This window comes from Lepidochelys olivacea (assembly GCF_965140295.1).
Source record: "Lepidochelys olivacea isolate rLepOli2 genome assembly, chromosome: 6".
Lineage (NCBI taxonomy): Eukaryota > Metazoa > Chordata > Testudines > Cheloniidae > Lepidochelys > Lepidochelys olivacea.
Window position 1 is genome coordinate 110,007,207 of NC_140416.1, and position 23,971 is coordinate 110,031,177.

A 23,971-nucleotide genomic window follows, 5' to 3' on the forward strand; every position below is an offset into this window, starting at 1 on the left:
GGTCAAAATTTTAAGCATTTTTGTTTTAGTGTGTCTGTGTGTAAATTGCATAGTATATTGATTAACGCTATATGCTTTAGACTTGCAGGGGCAGATTCTCAGCTGGTATGAACTGTCACTTGTCATTGATTTCAATAGAGCTATGGCAGTTCACACCAGCTGAGGATCTGCTCACAGGTTCTTTTTATTGTTCGTGTTTCTAGAAACATAAGAATTGCCATATTAAATCAGACTAGTAGTGGTTCTAGTCCAGTTGCCAACAGTGGCCAGTACTGGATGCTTCTGAGGAAGGTGCAACAAATCCTGTAGTGGGCTATTGTGTAATAACCTCTTTATACAGGAAACAGCTGCCTAAAACCAGGCTGTTAGTGGTTTTTTAAGCCCAGGAGCACGGAGGCTTATATCCCTTTATAAATTGTTATCCTGTCCTGGGGGGTCGTGTGTGGATTATTTTTGCATCTGAATGTAGCAATTGCCTTTCTCTTTGTTGGGGGGGCAGGCAATGAACTTCAATATTCTTTGTCCCCATTTTGAACCCTTTTATGATTGCCAGAACAGGATGCATGTGGTCCCTTGGCCACAGTGTGTCTAACATGTGACAGGAGTGGGATGGCTTATGCCCAACTTAGTTGGGCATGCTTCCTTTAATTTATTAATCTCCGTCAGCCCGGTGATTGGGTCTTACCACGTTGTGTCTGAGGCTGACTTTTTATGTTGCACCCGTGTGCATTTTACACCTGCTGTTTTGCCAGAATGGCCACTGCTGTTTGTTTAAACACAAAAGTGCAACTCTAGTCTTAAAGTGACTTGAAAAATGGCATTGTGAGATTTCATCTTTTATCTCCCAGTAACTTCCACATCAAATGTGGTCTGTTTGCAAATAAAAATAGCTCTGAAAAATGAACTTGAGATCTGAGGAACATTCATTTTCCCAAGTAATAAAGGCCCAGGTCATATTATGCTTTTATTGACACAACAGGTAAGCAGGCAGCAAGTTATGATTACCACTCCTGATTGACCAAGAATTATGCACATCCTATTATTTTGTTACCCTGTCTTCTCAACCTGCTTGTTTGTTTCATCCATCCATTATGTTATTTTTCTTTTTAGACTGTAAGCTCTTTGGGTCAGGGGTTATCCTTTCCTCTATGGTTGTACAGTGTCTAGCACAATTGGACCCCAGCCTGATTGGCATCTAGGCACTATCATAATTTAATTAAATAACAATAATTGTGTATTCCTCTTGTTTTCTCTGGTTTTGTACAGGAGAGGCAGTGTGGTCTAGTGTCTAAAACACTGGACTGGGACTCTGAAAACCTAGGTTTTATTCCCAGCTGTGCTACTAATCTACTAGGTGACCTTGGGCAAATCGTGTCATCTCTGTGCCTCAGTTTCTCCATCTGTAAAAAGAGGATAATGATACATACTTCCTTTATAAAGTGCTTTGAGAGATTCTGATGAAATGTGCTATATAAGATCTGAGTGTTGTTATTTATTACATGATTGACTTTGTACTTGGGACTTAGTAAAGAATTTGGATGATAAAGAAGGAATAGAATGCAGGTCACTGTCTCTAAATTGTGCGGGGTCTGTAGGGCTAGCTATAGTGTTTCCTTTATAAAACAAAACATTAAGGGTTTTACTTTCATTTTTTGCTGTATTGTGTTCATGGTACATGAACCAGCATCAGAGCATGCAATCTTAACTTTTGCATTGTTTAAAGGAGCTCAGATTCCTCTAAACATGGGGATGATTTTGCTAATAAAGATTTATTCTAAAAAAGGCTTAGAAGTTATCATCCTTTCAGTAATCACACTAGGTCTCTACATTTAGCCTTGTCCTATTCTGTCAATAACAAACTATCCGTTTACCTTTTATATCCAGCCAGGAAGGGTAGGGCAAATTATATCCTCAGATGATGCTCTGGGTAACACTGAATGAAGTGAGGCTGTTGCTCATCTTACTCTCTGTACACTTTTCTCCCACATGCTTCCTCATTGAAGAATTGAGTACACACATTTTTTGATATTGTTGCTAACCTGGCTTTCACTTCTGAAAGAAAATATGCAGTTGCTTAATAAGACCAGAATAATTTCTTTAATGAGATGTTTCTTTAAATATAGCTATTACAATAAGAGGAAAAATATGAAAAAGCCAATGATATATTTTATGAAAAAATTCTGTTTTACATTAAGAGGGAGCAATTCCACCATCTGCTTCTGTTTAAAATAGTTAGTTTGGATGAAGAAGTAAATCGTATTCACCGTAAATGATATAATGGGAGATTGCCTTGATTGTTAGCTTCTAAAATCATTCTGGGAGCTTCTAAACAAGGTTTGAAATCTAGAAGTCTCTGTTCATTGGCTGAGCCTCAGTCAGGGGGCGGGGCTATCAAGAAGGCCAGGGCTTTATAAAGCAGTGAGCAAGCGACCAAGGAGCTTTGTGAACAGGGACTGCTAACAGGGAGTTTCGAGAGGAAGTTGGAAAGGGGAATGGGAAGGGGGCAAGGTACACGTGCCATCTTTAAAACCTTTAAACTAAACTATAATCAAAACTTCTTGATTTAAACAAAAACCCTATCATTAACCTAGGTAACTGTAGGAGAAAATGCAGGCAGAAACCCAGCAGCAGAGTGGGGGCTATCCTGTTTATTGCGTTCAGTGTAGCATGTATTATTACCTGCCCTGTGGGCAGGTGGTGTATGTGTGCATTCGGTGCAAGGAGCTCCTGGCCCTCAGAGACCGTGTATGGGCTTTGGAGGCCAGGGTGGCGGAACTGGAGGAGCTAAGTGAGGCAGAGAGATATGCTGATGAGGCTTTCCAGGACAGTGTAGATTTGTCCCACCTCCAGTCAGACAGCCCCTGCGCTGTTAAGAAGGATGAAAGGTCCAGAGAAGGAGAGCAGTCAATGGGAACAGAGGGAAACCTTCCAATAGTTGGGACATCCTCTCTCACTGAGGTTACCTCTCTGGGGACGAGAACTCCAGTCATTAGGAAAAGACTGGTGTTAGTAATGGGAGATTTGATCATTAGAAACCTAGATAGCTGAGTTTGTGATGACTGGGAGAACCATATGGTGATTTGCCTGCCTGGTGCGAAGGTTGCAGATCTCTCAAGGTATCTAGATAGACTTACGTGTAGTGCTCGGGAGGAGCCGGTGGTTGTGGTACATATAGGTACCAATGACGTAGGGAAGGGTAGGAGAGACATTCTGGAGGCCAAATTTAGGCTGCTAGGAAAGAGACTGAAATCCAGGACCTCTATGGTGGCATTCTCAGAAATGCTACCAGTTCCATGCGCAGGGCCAGGTCGGCAGGCAGAACTTCAGAGTCTCAAAGCGTGGATGAGACGACGGTGTAGAGAGGAGGGGTTTAGGTTTATTAGGAACTGGGGAAACTTTTGGGATAGGGGGAGCCTATTCAGGAAGGATGGGCTCCACCTAAACCAAAGTGGATCCAGACTGCTGGACTTAACGTTAAAAACTGCTCTGCAACCTTTTTAAACTAAGAGATGGGGAAGCCGATTGCTGCAGAAGCTCACGTGGATCAGACAGAGACTTCTCTTAAAGGAGAGTCTATTGATAGAAAGAAAAGGAGTACTTGTGGCACCTTAGAGACTAACCAATTTATTTTAGCATAAGCTTTCGTGAGTTACTCTGAAACCTGCCTATTGATAGAGATTCTCTAGGTTTTAGTCAGGAGGAGGGGATGAAAGAGGATAAAGTATGGGCCAGATCAGATGAGAAACATTCACATAAAGAATCGACACATCAGAAAAGGGCAGAAAAATAAACAGTGACAAGTTTTTTAAGTGCTTGTACACAAATGCTAGAAGTCTAAATAATGAGATGGGTGAACTAGAGTGCCTCGTGTTAAAGGAGGCTATTGATATAATAGGCATCACAGAAACCTTGTGGAGTGAGGACAATCAATGGGACATAATCATTCCGGGGTACAATATATATTGGAAGGACAGAACAGGTCGTGCCGGTGGGGGGGGGGGGGAGTGCCAGTGGCACTATATGTGAAAGAAAATGTAGAATCAAATGAAATAAAAATCTTAAATGAATCCACATGTTCTATAGAATCTTTATGGATAGTAATTCCAGGCTCTAATAAGAATATAACAGTAGGGATCTATTATCGACCACCTGACCAGGACAGTGATAGTGACGATGAAATGCTAAGGTAGATTAGAGAGGCTATCAAAATAAAAAACTCAATAATAGTGGGGGATTTCAATTATCCCCATATTGACTGGGTACATGTCACCTCAGGACAAAATGCAGAGACAAAATTTCTCGATACTTTAAATGACTGCTTCTTGGAGCAGTTGGTACAGGAACCCACAAGGGGAGAGGCAACTCTCGATCTAGTCCTGAGTGGAGCGCAGGATCTGGTCCAAGAGGTAACTATAACCGGACCGCTTGGAAACAGTAACCATAATATCATAACATTTAACATTCCTGTGGTGGGCAGAACACCTCAACAGCCCAACACTGTGGCATTTAATTTCAGAAAGGGGAAATATGCAAAAATGAGGAGGTTACTTAAACAGAAATGAAAAGGTACAGTGACTAGAGTGAAATCCCTGCAAGCTGCATGGACACTTTTCAAAGACACCATAATAGAGGCTCAACTTAAATCTTCACCCCAAATTAAAAAACACAGTAAAAGAACTAAAAAAGTGGTGTTCCCCAAGGGTCAGTCCTAGGACCAATCCTATTTAACTTATTCATAAATGATCTGGAGGAAGGGGTAAACAGTGAGGTGGCAAAGTTTGCAGATGATACTAAACTGCTCAAGATAGTTAAAACCAAAGCAGACTATGAAGAACTTCAAAAAGATCTCACAAAACTAATTGATTGGATAACAAAATGGTAAATGAAATTTAATGTGGATAAATGTGAAGTAATGCACATTGGAAAAAATAACCCCAACTATACATACAATATGATGGGGTCTAATTTAGCTACAGCTAATCAGGAGAAAGATCTTGGAGTCATCGTGGATAGTTCTCTGAAGACGTCCACGCAGTGTGCAGCGGCAGTCAAAAAAGCAAATGGGATGTTAGGAATCATTAAAAAAGAGATAGCGAATAAGAGGGAGAATATCTTATTGCCCTTATATAAATCTGTGGTACACCCACATCTTGAATACTGCATACAGATGTGGTCCACTCATCTCAAAAAAGATATACTGGCATTAGAAAAGGTTCAGAAAAGGGCAACTAAAATAATTAGGGGTTTGGAACGGGTCCCATGTGAGAGGAGATTAAAGAGGCTAGGATTTTTCAGCTTGGAAAAGAGGAGACTAAGGGGGGATATGGTAGAGGTATATAAAATCATGAGTGGTGTGGAGAAAGTGAATAAGGAAAAGTTATTTACTTGTTCCCATAATATAAGAACTAGGAGCCACCAAGTGAAATTAATGGGTAGCAGGTTTAAAACAAATAAAAGGAAGTTCTTCTTCAATCAGCGCACAGTCAACGTATGGAACTCCTTGCCTGAGGAGATTGTGAAGACTAGGACTATAACAGGGTTTAAAAGAGAACTGGATAAATTCATGGAGGTTAAGTCCATTAATGGCTATTAGCCAGGATGGATAAGGAATGGTGTCCCTAGCCTCTGTTTGTCAGAGGGTGGAGATGGATGGCAGGAGAGAGATCACTAGATCATTATCTGTTAGGTTCACTCCCTCTGGGACACCTGGGATTGGCCACTGTCGGTAGCCAGGATACTGGGCTGGATGGACCTTTGGTCTGACCCAGTATGGCCATTCTTATGTTACATAAATTATTCATATATTTATACTGGATTTGCATTGCATGAACTGGAATCTCTTCTGCAGTTTATGTATAAGAAATGGGGTGTAATTTCACTCTCTTCTTTTTAGGTCCCCATATATGAATTGCGGAATGATGGTCGAGCCAACCTACTAGGGGCGCTGCTGATCGCTGGACAGTTTGTAATTCCTGAGGTCTGTTTCCCTAGCATCAGAATTTGTTTTCCTGAACCTAGTAAAACCAAATGTTTACACTTTTAAAATGTATCTGTTAACCAACAAGGACTGTGCAATGATATTTAAAGGAATCCTGTCAAGGTTAACAGACCCCTATCTGACACAGTGCACACGCTGTTGTCAGGCTTAACTTACCAGTATGTTCCTAATATATTGTATAGACTTGTCATGTCTCTGACATACTGGCTGCAGTAGACTTGAAATCAAAGATTTTCATTTGCACATTGTGCTTGGTACTGGAAACAAGTAGTAGAGTGGTGGTGGTGGAGGTGGGAATAGTTAAAATTGAAGAGAAGTTAAGTACTGGTGAAATGTAGAGAATTTCTGTCTCTGTGGAGACTGTAGTGCCAGTTATGTTAATAAAGGACTTCACACTCAGCAGCTGTGGAAGCTTCCCCACACTGCCTCACTAATATGCCTGAAATCTGACCAGCAGAACCCACCCATAAAGCTGAGAGAGAGAGTAGTACCATTTTCACCCTCTTTCAGTCTGTCTCTGTTCTGACACTGCCAGTTTCATGTGGGTTAAGACCAGCCGCTTACTGACTAAGATTTTCCAAAGTGACTAGTAATTTTCAGTGCTGTAATTTTTATGGAGTTCAGCTTGAGACACATTTGAAGGGGACTGACTTTTCACTAAGCATGGAGTTGCCTGATCCCTTATAGGCATCTTAAGTTGGGCAACCAAAAATGAATGTATCCAAAACCACTAGTCCTTTTGGAAAATCTTGACCATTTTCTGTAGGCCACCAAAAAGCCATTGGACTCTGATTTTCAGATGTTTATGACAGCTCTTTAAAAGTCCTCTCTTTTCTTTTCACCTACCTTCACTTAAAGATGACCAAAAAACCCCAAAGAAACAATCTTCACTGTCTTTCCTAGATTTTGCCTGCTCTTGTGAGGGAATTATGTAACTAGTTAACTTTTAACGAGTTAAGGAACAATCCATAAAGTGACAGTGCCACTTTTTAAAAAAAATTGTGTCAGAATTGTAAATCTGCCAACTTCTAAGTAATTCTCATTACTTTAAAGATTTAGAAAACATTTTAAAAGGGGCAGACAACAGTATCTGCTTATATCTTTAATTCCTGGCTTCTACACAGACATGTTTCTTTATTTTTCTTGTAGGTGTGCCTGTATTTTTATCATAAACTGTACAGGGGAAATAGGGTGACTAAGGTGGATGCTGGGAGTTTCAATGCCTTTTCCTCACCTAACCTGTCTCCACTTGCAAATGCTGAGGTTGATATTACAAGTAAGCAATTTCATCGTTTAAGCCCTGTAATTTATGACGCATGCAAAAGCACACTGCCTTCCTCAAGAGCTGTTTCAGGATTTGATCAGTACTTACACAATTGAGACACACATTTACTTAAGTATGGATGTGATTTAAAAGCGTTGTGTTATGCCGTTTGTGTCTTGACACTGCTCCATGTGCCCTAGAAGCCGTTAAAATTATAGTTGTATAAGGTATAAGAATCAGCTATTAAACAGCAGGTAGATTTTGTACAGTACTCTATTATACACAGACATTGATTCTTACTAAATATCCAGATTCTTGGGAGGGAAGCATTTTGGGAATATGCCCTTCTGCCACGAAAATGCTTGGTCTGGGGATAAAATAAGTTAGGGAAAAATGAAAAAACAAAGTGGTTTAATCTCTTTAATGATTACACTGGATCCTGAAATAAGGCACCGCAGGTGGGGCAGCATCTGTACACTTTCTGACAGATCGTTCATGTCTGCACTTTGGTTCGTAGTCATTTGGTAAGGCGCTTTATTAGGTGCTCCAGAAACTAAGATCCTTTTAAATCAGAGGGACACTGTTAATGTTGTTAGGTCTAAAATTTGATCTTTCTTCCTAATTTATTTAGATGTTAGGCAATCTGGATGTGTGTTCCTGTTTTTTTGTTTGTTTGTTTGTTTGTTTTTGTTTTTTAATTATTAAAAAAAATACACAAGGATTTCAGTACCAGTATGCAAAGTTACTGTCGCAAATGATTGTATATATGTGATGGATGAAGTTCCTTTTTGGTGAAGAAACTTATTTAAAACGTCAAGGTGTCAAGGGGTTGCTACAAACCTTGACTAAGATATATGTCATACTCTGAAAATTATCTGTTAGTGCCGGTGTCCAGCTAATTTAAAAAATATACCTGGGGGGTAGAAGTGGTGCAGGGGATGGATGCACTAACCTTTCACTTCCTTCCCTCATTTCTGAGTTAAGTTTCAGGCTAGTCCCTAGTGGATGTCCACCTAACTTGAAAAACCCTTTCCTGTTAGTGTTGTTGAAAAGACTGGTACTGTGACCAAAACATTAGATTAGAATTTGGAAGATCTGAGTTCTATTCCTGGCTGTGCCACAGGATTTCTGTGTAACCTTAAGAGGTCTCTGTCCTCAGTTGAAAATGTAAGCTTATAATACTTCTCTACCTCAGAATGCTCTTGTAAGGATAATTCCATTAATGTTTGCACAGATACTATGATGATGAGCACTGTTAAAAAAAATCCTAACTTTAATATATTTTAATTTTTTTCAAATAATTGACAGTCCATTCAGCCACATTCCAAGATTGGAATAGTAGGTTTGTGTCTCTCAGAACTGAGGTACATCTTGTGAGATTCCCCACAATAATTGCCTTCAGAACATCTGGGAGATAAAGGGAATCTCTTTCTTACTATAGCTATTTAGTTAACATTAACTCAGGCAAATAAATGACGTGTGCAGTTAAGGAAAAAATACAGCTATTTAATGTATTAGGTTAACCAGAACACTTTCCTTCGTACTATTTCTGTATACTAGGATGAGTTGTCTTGAATTTTTCTCTGAATTTTTATAAACTGGGACAAATGACATTATAAATATTCAGATTTCTGAATGATCAATAATGGAATCAAGCTTTATGTAAATTCCTTCTTGGGTTCAAATGATCTGCTTTATGAGTACCTGTTTTTGTAGTAGAAAAACGATAAAGCTATCAGTTACTTTTCCTGGCCATAATGTCCCATTAAATTTTAAGCAGAACTCCCCCATTGAAATCAATGGGGAGTTTTGCTTAAAAATTGATGGCATGAATTGCCCCATTATTACTATTTGTTTCAATTTATTGCACTGTTAGTGTAGTGTCACTTGTCCAAAGTGGAAGTGTCAGTACTGAATGATTGTTTCATTTTGGAAAAACATAGTTCACAGAATACAGACAGTAACTATAACCAGTGCAGCTTTACTCTGTCTAAAATAAATTGTTTGAAACATGGTTATTTTCCCTGAGTGCACTCTTAGAATCCTCATCAGAAGCTCTGGTGGAGAAAAGGAACCATTTGGGGCTTTTAAAAACAAAACAAACCAACCCAGCTATTTTTAACCTCTCAAATTGCTTGTGTACATTGTCTTCCTTCACTTTTTTCAGACAAATCCATTTATTTTTGCTGCTTCAGTATGCTGCCAATCTGCTCTCAGTTCCAGAAGGAGATATAGGCAGTCTACAGAGACTTTCCTCTGAGAATCCAGCTCCACAGGTCTACAAACTGGAAGACAGGCTGGGCTTGGAAGGTGTGAGAGACAGACTAGGCGGAGCTGATTATCTGTTTCCAGCAAGAGAATGGAAGGTGGGAGTATAATGAGACCAGAGCCCACTGTGACTGATTAATTGGTGCAGAAGGACGAGGTGGAGAGTTACTGCTGGCGGTTAGAGAGCTATGTTATGCTGTATCTGTCTCAGCACCAAAGAGTGAGGCAGAATAGAGAAGGATAGTCTGCACTCTGCATCTGCAGCAGCCTCTTCACCTCCAGTTGCTCCTCTCATTTATTTCCCCCCATTGGTCCATGCTCCAACTGATCAGTCCTTGTGGTTGGTTTCTGACCTCATCAATCCTCTTTTCCTTTAATGCCCCTGGTCAATATTTAGAAGTTTCCTGTGGCTTTGTCAGCACCTTCCTTCAGTCCCTCCCATTGTCCATCTCTGGACCCACTGGCTATATCAACTTCCCCAAAGTTTTGGCTCTGGTGAACTTGATTCTTGTAGGCAGCGGTGAAAAGATTCCAGAGTGCTGTTCATGTGAACAAGCCTCAGGAAGCTCCCATGAAATACTTACTTTAAGCTCCTGATGCAGCATAGGACAAAAAGCATTGGAATACATTGAAAATATATTTGTAATATTTTCAGTGATCAAGAATAGACCTTGACTCCAGTGGTGCCTTACAGATTTGAATGGGGCAGACAAAAAAGAAGCCCAGGCTAATTACTAACTACAGTGTATAAGGACACAGTCTCTGTGCATTTCATAACTTATTTCTCACTTCAGCTACTCTTTATTGCCTGAAAGTATCAAACTAAATTATGCTTCTTTATTCTACCTAGTTTTTCTCAGTCACACATGCATGTGGTTTATTAGCATAGGGATTCTGAGTGCTGAGGTTGTCATCATTGTGGTTTTGTTTGTTTGTTTGTTAAAGAAACATTGAAAGATTTATTCAGGAAAAATCAAGTACATAAAAAAATTGCTTGGATTTTGCAGATAGATACAACAGAGAGATACAAGAGAGAAAGTTGGGAGGATACACACTATCAAACTTAATAGCATCACTAATGTAAAAGAGAGAGGATGGTTCGTTATCATTGGCCAGGTTACTGTGTTTTGCTTGGCGGGATTAGGCAGTTCCGGTTGTATATAGTTAAAAGCCCAAGTCATTTATTTATTCATATTATAAAGGTAAATGCCAGCTCTGTACATTGAGATATTTTTTTCTTACAAATACAGACATGATTATTGTTGTAATGAATATTTAGTTGGGATAGACTCCTTTCAAAGGTGTGTATCAATTATGACAAATTATTGCCAGAAAAAGGCGGCTGTATTTTTAGTCTTGCTTTCCACCTTTAAAAACCATCCATAAGTTGGTTTGTGCTCTCCACCCATTGGCTGTCACCCTGAATTCTCGTGAACACTGGTGTAGCTTATATAATGGTACGACTTGCCTGTCACTTTGCAGAGAAGGGTGAGAAGAAAGTGCTGCTGTTTTACTGGAGCTTTCAATCATTAAAAGCTGTATTTCTTGTTTGATTTCATAACTTTGAGTTCAGTCACCACACCTTAGGGAGGTGTCACTTTTAAAGCTACTGTACTTCTATAATAAATGAGTTTAAACCTGTATTGTGGCTTTTGTGTATGTGTTGCCTAACAAAAGTTTGCTGCTTTCTAGAATGTGTTGTATTAGTTTGATTTCTTTCCCTCTGTCCTGATGTATGGTCTTGTCTTTATTAGATTAGACCGAAAGAGACAAGACTTTCACTATCGGATACTTCTGTAAAGGGAAAAGAGGTTTTCACTTACCTTCCAGGACCTATGACCCTGGAACCTTCCACATTCTTACTCCTTTCTATTCAGTAATTCTAAACCTTTCAAGTGAACAACATCCTCAGTACAGACATTGTGACATCCTATCTCGGATATCTCAGATATTACACCTTGTGGGATATAAAACACAAATTTAAAGTCTGCACAATATACTAAACCAACCTCTTCATATTTCTACTGGATTGTATGGTAACGGTGGTGTCATAGTCTGGTTTGTGCTGAGGCTTAACAGTGGAACAGAAGCTAGCCAGACTTCCGGACACCACCCCTCTTCTGTCCCTCAACCTCTCCTCCAAAAACAGTTTAGCATACAGTTATGTATGAAGGTCAAAACTTTCAAACTTGGCTGCTTAAAATTAGACTCCTCAAAAAGTGGCCTGATTATTTCAGAAAGGTCTGAAGTCAAAGGGAATTGTGAATGCTTGGCACATTTGAAAGTCAGACCACATTTGTAGGTGTCTAATTTTTGGCACCCGATTTTGAAAACCTTTAAGGTTTACAATTTTTGTTTTTATATCTCATATGCTTTGGCCTGTTTGCCTTCCTGCCCCAGGCCATGTTGGACATTTAGTACACTAAAATATAATTACCTAACTTTTAAAATAGTATACATCCTCTTTAGGGGCTTGCCTGTTTCTGAGAAAGATGAGTAATGTGCTATCTTTGTTCCTAAAATAATCAGCTTTGTACTCAAATTTACATAATGCAGAGGAGTATGTATTCTACATCAGTTGAAAGCTTTTTTTTTACAAGCATAGCCCATCCAAGTCAGAACAGGTTGCTCGTTATCTGTTGCAATGTGCCAAAAGCTCAGTGAATAACTTCACTAGTTATTCAGTTCATCATATAGGATTCCATCAAGTATTATTCTGAACACAGAAAGGTAGAATTTCTCATACTTCATCCGCCTATCCATAAGCTTCCTTACTTCATATTGGCAGTTCTTAAGATTATTTTCATCAAACAATCCATACAACCTGATATAGCTGCAGAAGTTGTGGGATAGCGTGTTCATCCAACAGAATGGATGCCAAGGAGCCTAGGTAACAAAATGGAGGAACTAGAGTTACTGGTGCAGGAAGTGAAACCAGATATTATAGGTATAACAGAGACCTGGTGGAATAGTAGTCATGACTGGGCTACAGGTATTGAAGGGTATGTGCTGTTTAGGAAAGACCGAAATAAAGGTAAAGGTGGTGGAGTAGCACTGTATATCAATGATGAGATAGAATGTAAAGAAATAAGAAGCGATGAAATGGATATGACTGAGTCTGTCTGGGCAATAATTAAATTGGGGAAGAAAACTATTAGAGCCTCCCCTGGGATAGTGCTTGGGGTGTGCTATAGACCGCCGGGATCTAATTTGGATATGGATAGAGCCCTTTTTAATGTTTTTAATAAAGTAAATACTAATGGAAACTGTGTGATCATGGGAGACTTTAACTTCCCAGATATAGACTGGAGGATGAGTGCTAGTAATAATAATAGGGCTCAGATTTTCCTAGATGCGATAGCTGATGGATTCCTTCAACAAGTAGTTGCTGAACCGACTAGAGGGGATGCCATTTTAGATCTGGTCTTGGCGAGTAATGAGGATCTCATAGAGGAAATGGTTGTAGGGGATAATCTTGGCTCAAGTGATCATGAGCTAATTCAGTTCAAACTGAATGGAAGGATTAACAAAAATAAATCTGCAACTAGGGTTTTTGATTTCAAAAGGGCTGACTTTCAAAAATTAAGGAAATTAGTTAGGGAAGTGGATTGGACTGAAGAATTTATGGGTTTAAAGGTAGAGGAGGCCTGGGATTATTTTAAATTAAAGCTGCAGAAGCTATCGGAAGCCTGCATCCCAAGAAAGGGGAAAAAATTCATAGGCAGGAGTTGTAGACCAAGCTGGATGAGCAAGCATCTTAGAGAGGTAATTAAGAAAAAGCAGAAAGCATATAGGGAGTGGAAGAAGGGAGGGATCAGTAAGGAAAGCTACCTTATTGAGGTCAGAATATGTAGGGATAAAGTGAGACAGGCTAAAAGTCAAGTAGAGTTGGACCTTGCAAAGGGAATTAAAACCAATAGTAAAAGGTTCTATAGTCATATAAATAGGAAAAAAACAAAGAAAGAAGAAGTGGGACCGCTAAAAACTGAGGATGGAGTGGAGGTCAAGGATAATCTAGGCATGGCCCAATATCTAAACAAATACTTTGCCTCAGTCTTTAATAAGACTAAAGAGGATCTTAGGGATAATGGTAGCATGATAAATGGGAATGAGGATATGGAGGTAGACATCACCATATCTGAGGTAGAAGCGAAACTCAAACAGCTTAATGGGGCTAAATCGGGGGGCCCAGATAATCTTCATCCAAGAATATTAAAAGAATTGGCACAAGAAATTGCAAGCCCATTAGCAAGAATTTTTAATGAATCTGTAAATTCAGGGGTTGTACCATATGATTGGAGAATTGCTAACATAGTTCCTATTTTTAAGAAAGGGAAAAAAAGTGATCCAAGTAATTATAGGCCTGTTAGTTTGACATCTGTAGTATGCAAGGTCTTGGAAAAAATTTTGAAGGAGAAGGTAGTTAAGGACATTGAAGTCAATGGTAAATGGGACAAAATACAACATGGTTTTACAAAAGGTAGATCGTGCCAAACCAACCTGATTTCCTTCTTTGAGAGAGTAACAGATTTTTTAGATAAAGGAAACGCAGTGGATCTAATTTATTTAGATTTTAGTAAGGCGTTTGATACTGTGCCACATGGGGAATTATTAGTTAAATTGGATAAGATGGGCATCAATAGGAAAATTGAAAGGTGGATAGGGAATTGGTTAAAGGGGAGACTACAACGGGTCCTACTGAAAGGTGAACTGTCAAGTTGGAGGGAGGTTACCAGTGGAGTTCCTCAAGGATCAGTTTTGGGACCAATCTTATTTAATCTTTTTATTACTGACCTGGGCACAAAAAGTGGGAGTGTGCTAATAAAGTTTGCAGATGATACAAAGCTGGGAGGTATTGCTAATTTAGAGAAGGACAGGGATACCCTACAGGAGGATCTGGATGACCTTGTAAACTGGAGTAATAGGAATAGGATGAAATTTAATAGTGAGAAGTGTAAGGTCATGCATTTAGGGATTAATAACAAGAATTTTAGTTATAAGCTAGGGACGCATCAACTAGAAGTAACGGAGGAGGAAAAGGACCTTGGAGTATTGGTTGATCATAGGTTGACTATGAGCTGCCAATGTGATATGGCTGTGAAAAAAGCTAATGTCGTCTTGGGATGCATCAGGAGAGGTATTTCCAGTAGGGATAAGGAGGTTTTAGTACCGTTATATAAGGCACTGGTGAGACCTCACCTGGAATACTGTGTGCAGTTCTGGTCTCCCATGTTTAAGAAGGATGAATTCAAACTGGAACAGGTACAGAGAAGGGCTACTAGGATGATCCGAGGAATGGAAAACTTGTCTTATGAAAGGAGACTCAGGGAGCTTGGCTTGTTTAGCCTAACTAAAAGAAGGTTGAGGGGAGATATGATTGCTCTCTATAAATATATCAGAGGGATAAATACCAGAGAGGGAGAGGAATTATTTAAACTCAATACCAATGTGGACACAAGAACAAATGGATATAAACTGGCCACTAGGAAATTTAGATTAGAAATTAGACGAAGGTTTCTAACCATCAGAGGAGTGAAGTTTTGGAATAGCCTTCCGAGGGAAGTAGTGGGGGCAAAAGATCTATCTTGCTTTAAGATTAAACTCGATAAGTTTATGGAGGAGATGGTATGATGGGATAACATGGTTTTGGTAATTAAATATTCATGGTAAATAGGCCCAATGGCCTGTGATGGGTTTTTAGATGGGGTAAGATCCAAGTTACCCGGGAAAGAATTTTCTGTAGTATCTGGCTGATGAATCTTGCCCATATGCTCAGGGTTTAGCTGATCGCCATATTTGGGGTCGGGAAGGAATTTTCCTCCAGGGCAGATTGGAAGGCCCTGGAGGTTTTTCGCCTTCCTCTGTAGCATGGGGCACGGGTCACTTGCTGGAGGATTCTCTGCTCCTTGAGGTCTTCAAACTACAATTTGAGGACTTCAATAGCACAGATATAGGTGTGAGGTCTTTTTTAGGAGTGGTGGGTGAAATTCTGTGGCCTGCATTGTGCAGGAGGTCAGACTAGATGATCATAATGGTCCCTTCTGACCTAAATATCTATGAATCTATGAATCTATGAATGACATAAATTGAGCCATTATATGGAAAATTTCTCCATTCCTTGGATGTTGTATATGGTAACACAAACAGTGCAAAAGAATTACTGAATGAGTTTGTGTACAGCTCTCTGCCTGATTTGAAATGGCTCAAAACAAGCCTTAGCTGGACATGGAAGGATTTTACACTTTTGTTTGTTTGAGAACTAATCCGGCTCAGTTGGACTGATTAGCTAGGAAGCCAGAGCAGAATGTATGAGTGGTGGTAACTGCAGGATGGAAAAATGTCATTTGTAAAGACAATTGCTACTCTTATCCCTGAAGTCATGATCTGCATTAAGCAGATCGACAAAACTCTTGGTGTGGGGAATAATGCTAACTAGAGGAAAGTTTTCTGGCTATATTAATTTATTTAAAATAGATATCTCTTCTGGGCTAAGTTACTTTCCTCCATTAATGCTGTAACATTTTGAACACAGAGCATTATTCAGTAGAGCGCATTTTCAGACATATGTTCAGAAAATATAAGGTAAACATTAGACCTATCCTGGTTATCTCAGCTTTAGTCTTCTTATCTTGGCACGGATCTCTAATGAGAGATGGTTTAATCTTATTTTGGCAAAGTTAACCAGGATAGGTCTAATTCACTCGTAAGTACACTGATAGTTTCCAAAGTAGGTAACATACATTCTGAAGGATATCTCAGCAAAGTCTAATCTTTGACTGATATGGAAGAAAATAAGCTTTCATGTCCTTTAGGTGACACTGGCTTTGAGTGTAGATGAGACTGTTGGTTTTTTAAAAAAACCCTCGTTGCAGGGGAAAAAGAGAAGTGAGGATTCTTGGGCATCTTCGTAAATAACGCTGCTGCTCTTTCTCCTCCCACCTATGAGTATGATGAACAGGGCTTGAAAAATTTCTTTAACACCACTAGCCTGGACAGCCTACTGGCCTGGGTGAGTGAGATTACTACTGCTTCAGCCCTCAAGGCCCTACTCCAAGCCACACCTACCAATAACTTTGTCCCAGTAAATTCTTCCTTGCTAAATAGAGTCAAGGGGTTGGAATCAAACTATGGGAGACTGAGTGATGGGGATTTACAAGTCTAGTTAATGTTTCGGTACAGTTCGTCACAGGCACATATAAGAGTTTCCCTTGACAGAATCCCAGAAAGAAGCTTTTGTTTGGGATATGCGTTATAACAGCTTCCAGATGGCTTCTTTTGTTGCAGCTTCTTTTGTAAACCTTGTAGGCCACTTTTCCCCTGTTTTATTTAAACCCTAAGAGTACTTCAGCTATTCTGTATATGAAGAGGAAGCCATGCTGGATGCAGGAAGGGGAACAGTTGGAACGTTGTGGGAGACAGAATCTTAAACCAGTGTAAAATGGTATAAAAGTGAGGCGAATAAGTGAAGCTCGCTATTATCATCAAATACTGGCTTGCTGCAGTAGAGTTGATCCATCTTCAAAGGCTAGGTATCGTGGTCTGTAGGGCTATTACGGTGGAATGCTTTTCGCTGCTGATTTAGGATCCTGCTTTGCAGCTGAAGTTTTATCAAACACAGTGTTTTTCAGATTATAGAAAGCATTTGCACGTTACATGATTGAACATATAGATGTGATTCATTTGAGCCATTAGGACTTGATTAACACTGAGCATCTGAGCATACATCCAGTGCCTTCTGTCTTTCTGCTATTAATTTTACTTTAGTCCATGGACCCTTCCTCTGCCCTGCTGCAGGAATTAAATTTTGTAGCTATACGTGCTCAGGTTGAATCTGCACATACATCCTACTGCTCTCTCTCATCCTCAGCAGAGTGGGGATCCATTTGCTCATGAGTGGCTGATTCTTTCACCGTCATGAATATCACTTTCAATCTGTTTCACAATGTATGAGTAAAAACATTTATCCATATAATCCCCTTGTTTGTGTTTTCTGTAAGCGCTGTGCTGAGACCCTTGTGATGTTTCTGCTATCTTACTTGCCAGGCATGGGATAGTGTTGGGAAGTTCATAATAACTTTATGCTTGTAGATGATATCAGATATGTATAGCCTGTCTTGATTGTTAGAAACCTGTCTTGTCCTAGCATCAATGAGGGGAAAATTGTTTTACTGGGATTTGGAAGGAGGCTTTTAAATATATTTTGGATATTCTTGAAAGCAGCTGTGACTATTGATTGCAAGAAATCGGGATAGTAGCTGAATGTTTTCAGGAGTGACTAATACCTTACAAGACACAGGACAAGTCTATAATAATATGTATCCTAATTTTTTATCTGTCCTTGCAGCCTAGAGGCTTCTCCATAAGTGAAAAGAAACAGCTTGTTTTCCATTGTGAGCTAAGTTTTACAGCATGGCCTGTGCTTTTCGTGAAATATGGTACTTGAAGCCATGGGTGGTTGTATGCCAGTGTACTACTGGTGGAATTCTGCACTACTGCACATGCGCAGAATTCATCGCCCCTGCAGATTTCTTTGTTTTCCCTCAGAAAATGACTTTCTGATGGGGAAGCAAAGGGAAGCCATAAGTGTAGTCATGAGACCCTCCCCAGCAGTATGTTTTGGGTGCCTAGGGCAGCCGGTGGAGAGGTAAATCACTGTGGGGCAGGGGGCGGGACTGGGGAAGACCCGGCTGGTGGCTCCTACCTGTGCTGGGTTCAACTCCTAGTCCCGGCTGGGCAGGGGAGGATAGGACTTCCTCTTCCCCTGCACGGCATCCAGGGCCAGGTCAGACCCACCCCCAGATTTCTCCCTAGGCTGCAAGAAGCTCTGCAAATTCCCTACCCATTGCTCCTCAGCTGCAGGGGGAAGGATCACTGTACAAGGAGCTGCTCCTCCATCCGCCCAACCCCCGTGCTTCTATACCGCACGCCCATACACAGACCCTTCTGCTGAGCCTCACCCCACCCACATCCAGACCCTCCTACCAAGCACCACTCCCCCTGCACCACCCCAAGGAGCCACCCGCACCTGGATCCCCACTCTATGGTGCCTCAACTAGCGGTGCACCTGGATCCCCACCCCCCAGCATCTGGACCCCCACACTGAACCCCCCACACCCAGACCCTCCTGCCAAACTCTATTCCCCCCCACACACATCCTGCCCAGCTGAGCCCCAACCACCTTCACCTGGACCCCCCTGCAGAGTCCTATTACTGTTGCACCCAGAACCCCCCAACAAGCCCCTGTGCATCCAGATCACTGCCTGCACCCAGATTGCCCCACACAGAACCCTCTCCACCCACACCTGGATCCCCCCACACTAAGCTCCTCCACACTTGGATCCTGCCGGGCTGAACCTGCCTGCCCACATCTGGTGCACCTGACACAGAAGAGCAGGGCCCTGGGGTGTTTCTAGGGCAGGCTTGGTCCTTGCACTGTGTCAGGGTTGGATGCAGCCTCACTGCTGAGCCATGTCCTGGGTGTGGGGGGGAAGCTGCTGAGTGATCGCCTACCTCTGTGCAGCCAATGGTCTGTACTCCCCAATGCCATGGTGGAGCCTCAACATTTATTTGACAAAAAACATTTGCAGAATTTTAAAATATTATGCACAGAATTTTTTTTGGCACAGAATTTTTAATTTTTTGGCGCAGAATGCTCTCAAGAGTATTGCCAAAGCCCCTTCTACAAGTTGTCAGTTATTGACATTTCTCTCTTGCATTGGAGTAGTAAACTTTTTGAAATCCATAATGCATGATTTGGCTTTTAATAATAGAACACAAACAGACTATTAAACAGCTGGCATCTGGCTTTAAATATATAATCACAGTTAACTGAATCCTTGCTATTTTATTTAATCATTAGTAACTACATTATAAGGTCTGGAGATGATTAGTGGCAACAGTAACAACATCTGTCTTTAATATGACATTCAGAATTCGTGTCACATCTTTCATATTTGAGAAGATGTATTTTTTCTGACTTAGAGTACTTGTTGGTATAATTCCAATTACAAAGTAATGAAGTCCTGATTAGAATGTGTGAAAAATACATGTTTCATTTACGTTAGACCTTCTTCATACCATTCTGTTGCCCCCAAACCTTCCGAGTATTCTAAACAGGTGAAGGTAGAGGGAGGGTAGTTTATAACAGGGGATAGTAATGATGGCATAGGTGTAAGTGTATTATTACTCAAGCACTTTGCACAATCACTGAATTAACTTTACATTTTCAGAAGATAGTATTAGAATGTATTGTCAACTTCTTTTAACAGCAGATCATGCTGTTCATTAGTAAGGACCAAACAGATACACTTGCATTTAACATTTCTTGTCTTAAATTAGTATTTTATAACCAAGCTGCTGTATTAAAAAAAATCTCTCCTGGGGGAGTAATAATGTGGAAACTTTGCTGCTGAATAATATTGATTTTTTGCTGGAGATCTAAATTATTTGGAATTTTTAAAATATAAATATTTTAAAATATAGCATGTTAAGGCCTGACCTAATGGTTCCTTTAGATGATGTTGAAATATAGGATCATAATAAACACAGTGAGTGAGATCAGCTATTGTTGCTACTCTTGATTATCACTTCACTTCTCCTTTTTAATTTTTTTTGTATGAAGGTCATATTAATGAATTATAGTACAGACTTTAAAAATAAGGAAGTGTGAGGTACTACAAATACACTTGATATAATGTTGTGAAGTTTAATTAAATGAGCAGTGAGACTTCTCTTTCTTTATGGTGTTCTATTTCTCTTTACCAGTTAACTGGGAGACAGTGTGGAGAGCCAACACCACAAAGAAGTTTAAGGTCCACACTAACATGAACAGGAATGTTGGGCTGCTGCGAATCTTCCCAGGAATTAATGCTGCCACTGTAAGTATTTTGTTTTTAATTGTTGAAATGGTAGAGAGAGTATCCAAACTCATGGCTGCTTGGTCTAACAGAGCTGCAGTGACGCAATATCTGTTGTTATAGATGGAAAAACTGATAAGATCTTTTTGTAAAGGGAAATCATGCCTCACCAATCTACTAGAATTCTTTGAGGGGGGGCAACAAGCATGTGGAAAAGGGTGATCAAGGTCCCTCACCAAAGGCTCTTAAGCAAAGTAAGCTGTCATGGGATAAAAGGGAAGGTACTCTTGTGGATCAGTAAGTGGTTAAAAGATAGGAAACAAAGAGTAGGAATAAATGGCCAGTTTTCAGAATGGAGAGAGGTAAATAGTGGGGTCCCCGGGGATCTGTACTGGAACCAGTACTGTTCACATAATCATCAGTGATCTGGAAAAAGGGGTAAATAATGAGGTGGCAAAATTTGCAGATGATACAAAACTACTCAAGATAGTTAAGTCAAAAGCAGACTGTGAAGAGTTACAAAGGGCTGTCACAAACTGGGTGAATGGGCAAGAAAATGGCAGATGAATTTCAGTGTTGATAAATGCAAAGTAATGCTCATTGGAAAACGTAATCCAACTATACATATAAAATGAGGAGGTGTAAATTAGCTGTTATCACTCAAGAAAGAGATCTTGAAGTCTTGGATAGTTCTCCGAAAACATCCACTCAATGTGCAGCAGCAGTCAAAAAAGCTAACAATGTTGGGAATCATTAGTAAAAAAGGAATAGATAATAAGACAGAACATATCATATTGCTTCTGTATAAATCCGTGGTACGCCCACATCTTGAATACTGTGTGCGGTATTCACCCCATCTCAAAAAAAATATATTGGAATTGGAAAAGGTACAAAAAAGGACAACAAAAATGATTAGGGGTATGGAACAGTTTCCATATGAGGAGAGATTAATAAGACTGGGACTTTTCAGCTTGGAAAACATGACTAAGGGGGGATATGATAGAGGTCTATAAAGTCATGAGTGGTGTCGAGAAAGTAAATAAGAAAGTGTTATTTACTCCTTTTTCCAGAAGATGTTGTGACGGCCAAGACTATAATAGGGTTCAAAAAAGATCTAGATAAGTTCATGGAGGATAGGTCCATCTGTGGCTATTAGCCGGGATGGACAGGGATGGTGTCCTTAGCCTCTGTTTGCCAGAAGCTGGGAATGGGCAACAGGAGATGGATCACTTGATGATTACGTGTTCTGTTCATTCCCTCTGAAGCACCTGGTATTAGCCACTATCAGAAGACAGGATACTGGGTTAGATGGACCATTGGTCTGACTCAGTATGATTGTTCTTATGTTCTTAAGATTTTTAATTGTTTTGGAAACAGCCTTGAGCAATGTACCCTAAATGTGTTGATAAACATTCCTAGTAGTAATATGACTGACCAGTCCTAGCATGGAAAACTATTTAGGAAGGTTTTAAAAGTACCTTTAACCTGAATCACATGGGCTTTGGAATTGATAATGTATCCCTTCCACGTGTTTGGAAGATGTATTTGACCTCTTGACAAGCAAGTGCAAGCTAGAGTGACCAGAAGTGCCTATTTGCCATACAGTCAAGTGTATATGTATAATATACACTTTGCCAAAGGTATGCATGCATATACAATATGGGAAAATGGAGTGAGGAAATCATGCCCTTATCTACAATTCATGCTTCTTCCTGCAACTGGTTTAAGGGTTCAGGGCTCTGATCCTGTTCTATGATGTGCTAATGTGAACTCCTGCACCCCTGAGAACACCTGGAGCCCTATTGATAACAATGGGATTCCACAGAGGCCAATGCTAGGAGGTTGCTTTGCAGAATTGGGGTCTTACATGGTATGGGCTAGATTCACGAGAGGAAGTTAGGTGCCTAACTGCTATTTTAGGCACCTCCATTCAACATTTAGGTGCCACTGACATTCACAACCCCCCGTTCAGGTCCACCTAACCCTGTAGGTGCCTAAAGTCCTTAAAGCACCTAAGATCCCACCTTAAAGTTCTCTAGCTGCCTAAATGTCTGCTGACGGGCATACATAAAGCCACCTAAGTCCTGACGCCACTGAGCAGCTTTGTGCCTAACTCACCCCTGGGCCCTGGCAGGATTCACAAACTAGGCATTTCCCTGGCCTATCTTGCCCGTGGGGCCAAATCCAGTAGGTGTATAGAGAGGCCAACTAAAAGCACCTGACCAGATCAGGCCCTACACAAAATGTGGTGAAGTGGTGCCCCCCACCCTCCCTTATATACTCAATCGCCCAGTGGTTAGAGCACTCATCAAGGATGTGGGGCATGGGAGTTCAAATCCCTCCTCCTCCTGATCTTAGACCAGGGTCTTGAACCCAGGTCTTCCACATCTCAGATGAGTGCCCCAACACTTACTAGCCACGAGTCAGAGGGTATTTTGGGATAGGTCTGTCTCTCCTGTCTGAAGCTCTTTCACTTTGCATGAAATATGTAGGGCTTGTCTATACAGAAAGTTAGTGTGTGGCAAACTGAGGTGTAAATCTACAAGTGTTCTGATGTGCCGTGTGCAAACTGGCCATGTGGATCTTGGGGCTGCATACTAAAAATTCCATAGTGTATTTCGACCTACTGATGTGTCCACTAGGCAGAAGGGTGCCTAAAAGTAAGGGGTTGCAGAGTTCAGTATTGAAGCGCCTGTGTGTCTGTTTTTGAAGTTCCGCCAACCTGAGTTTTTATTTTTCTCATGGCCATTGTCAGCTTAAATTGCATCCAGTAGCTTAAGCAGAAATTCCTCAATTATACTAGTCTTTTTTTTTTTTTGGTGAATCTGAACAGATGGAAATGCAGTCAGGTGGTAGATTTGTAATAAAACTCCAACTGTATAGTTCGCCTCATAGGTGACTGTAATGTATTGCAAGTAGTTTATGTGGTCAACAAAGAAATATCTAAGTTGTCTAAAATAATTTCACTAGATGGCTACTTACATTGATGAGATACGTTAGCTGCGTAGTTACCAATTGGACCACAAAAAACTACTTCTCTCTCCCCTCGACCCTTCAATTAAATGAACTGTCTCTTGAATTTAAATTAATTCCTGCAGGCTTCATTATGATTTTGTTTTCTAATGTTTGGAAGGCATATGTACTAAACATGGTAGATTTTATCATTGTGGTTCAAATGTATCAAGTAAGAATTCTGTGAATACGTTGTTCCATTTATGAATATTTCTGTATTTACAAGTAATACATTTACGTTTATCAAATAGTGTTCTGTCATCATGCAATTGCATAGCTTATGTAAGAGAGATAAGATGGGTGAGGGTAATACCTTTTATTGGATCAATTTTTATTGGTGAAAGGGACCAGCTTTTGAGCTCACTCAGAGCTTGAAAGCTTGCATCTTTCCCCAGCAGAAGTTGATCCAAGAAAATATATTACCTTCACCCACCTTGTCTCTCTAATATCCTGGCACCGACATGGCTACACTACTGCAAAAACCTATGTAATATATTTAAGTAATAGCTTACCATCCTTTTCTCCCTAATGTCATTTTAATCAGCCCTTCCTGTAGAAAATTGCCATTATTTT

At 40.3% G+C, this 23,971-nt stretch overlaps 1 protein-coding gene across 3 annotated transcripts in view; it reads left to right on the forward strand.

Moving 5' to 3' along the window:
• Positions 1–23,971, forward strand: part of ASPG (asparaginase) — an 85,837-nt gene that overhangs the window by 22,923 nt on the left and 38,943 nt on the right. For all 3 annotated transcript variants that reach the window (XM_084631754.1, XM_084631755.1, XM_084631756.1), the window contains exons 5-7: positions 5,894–5,977; positions 7,148–7,274; positions 20,295–20,407. In XM_084631754.1, the coding sequence (XP_084487880.1) occupies positions 5,894–5,977; positions 7,148–7,274; positions 20,295–20,407 (324 nt within the window). The remainder of the gene's footprint in view (positions 1–5,893; positions 5,978–7,147; positions 7,275–20,294; positions 20,408–23,971) is intronic.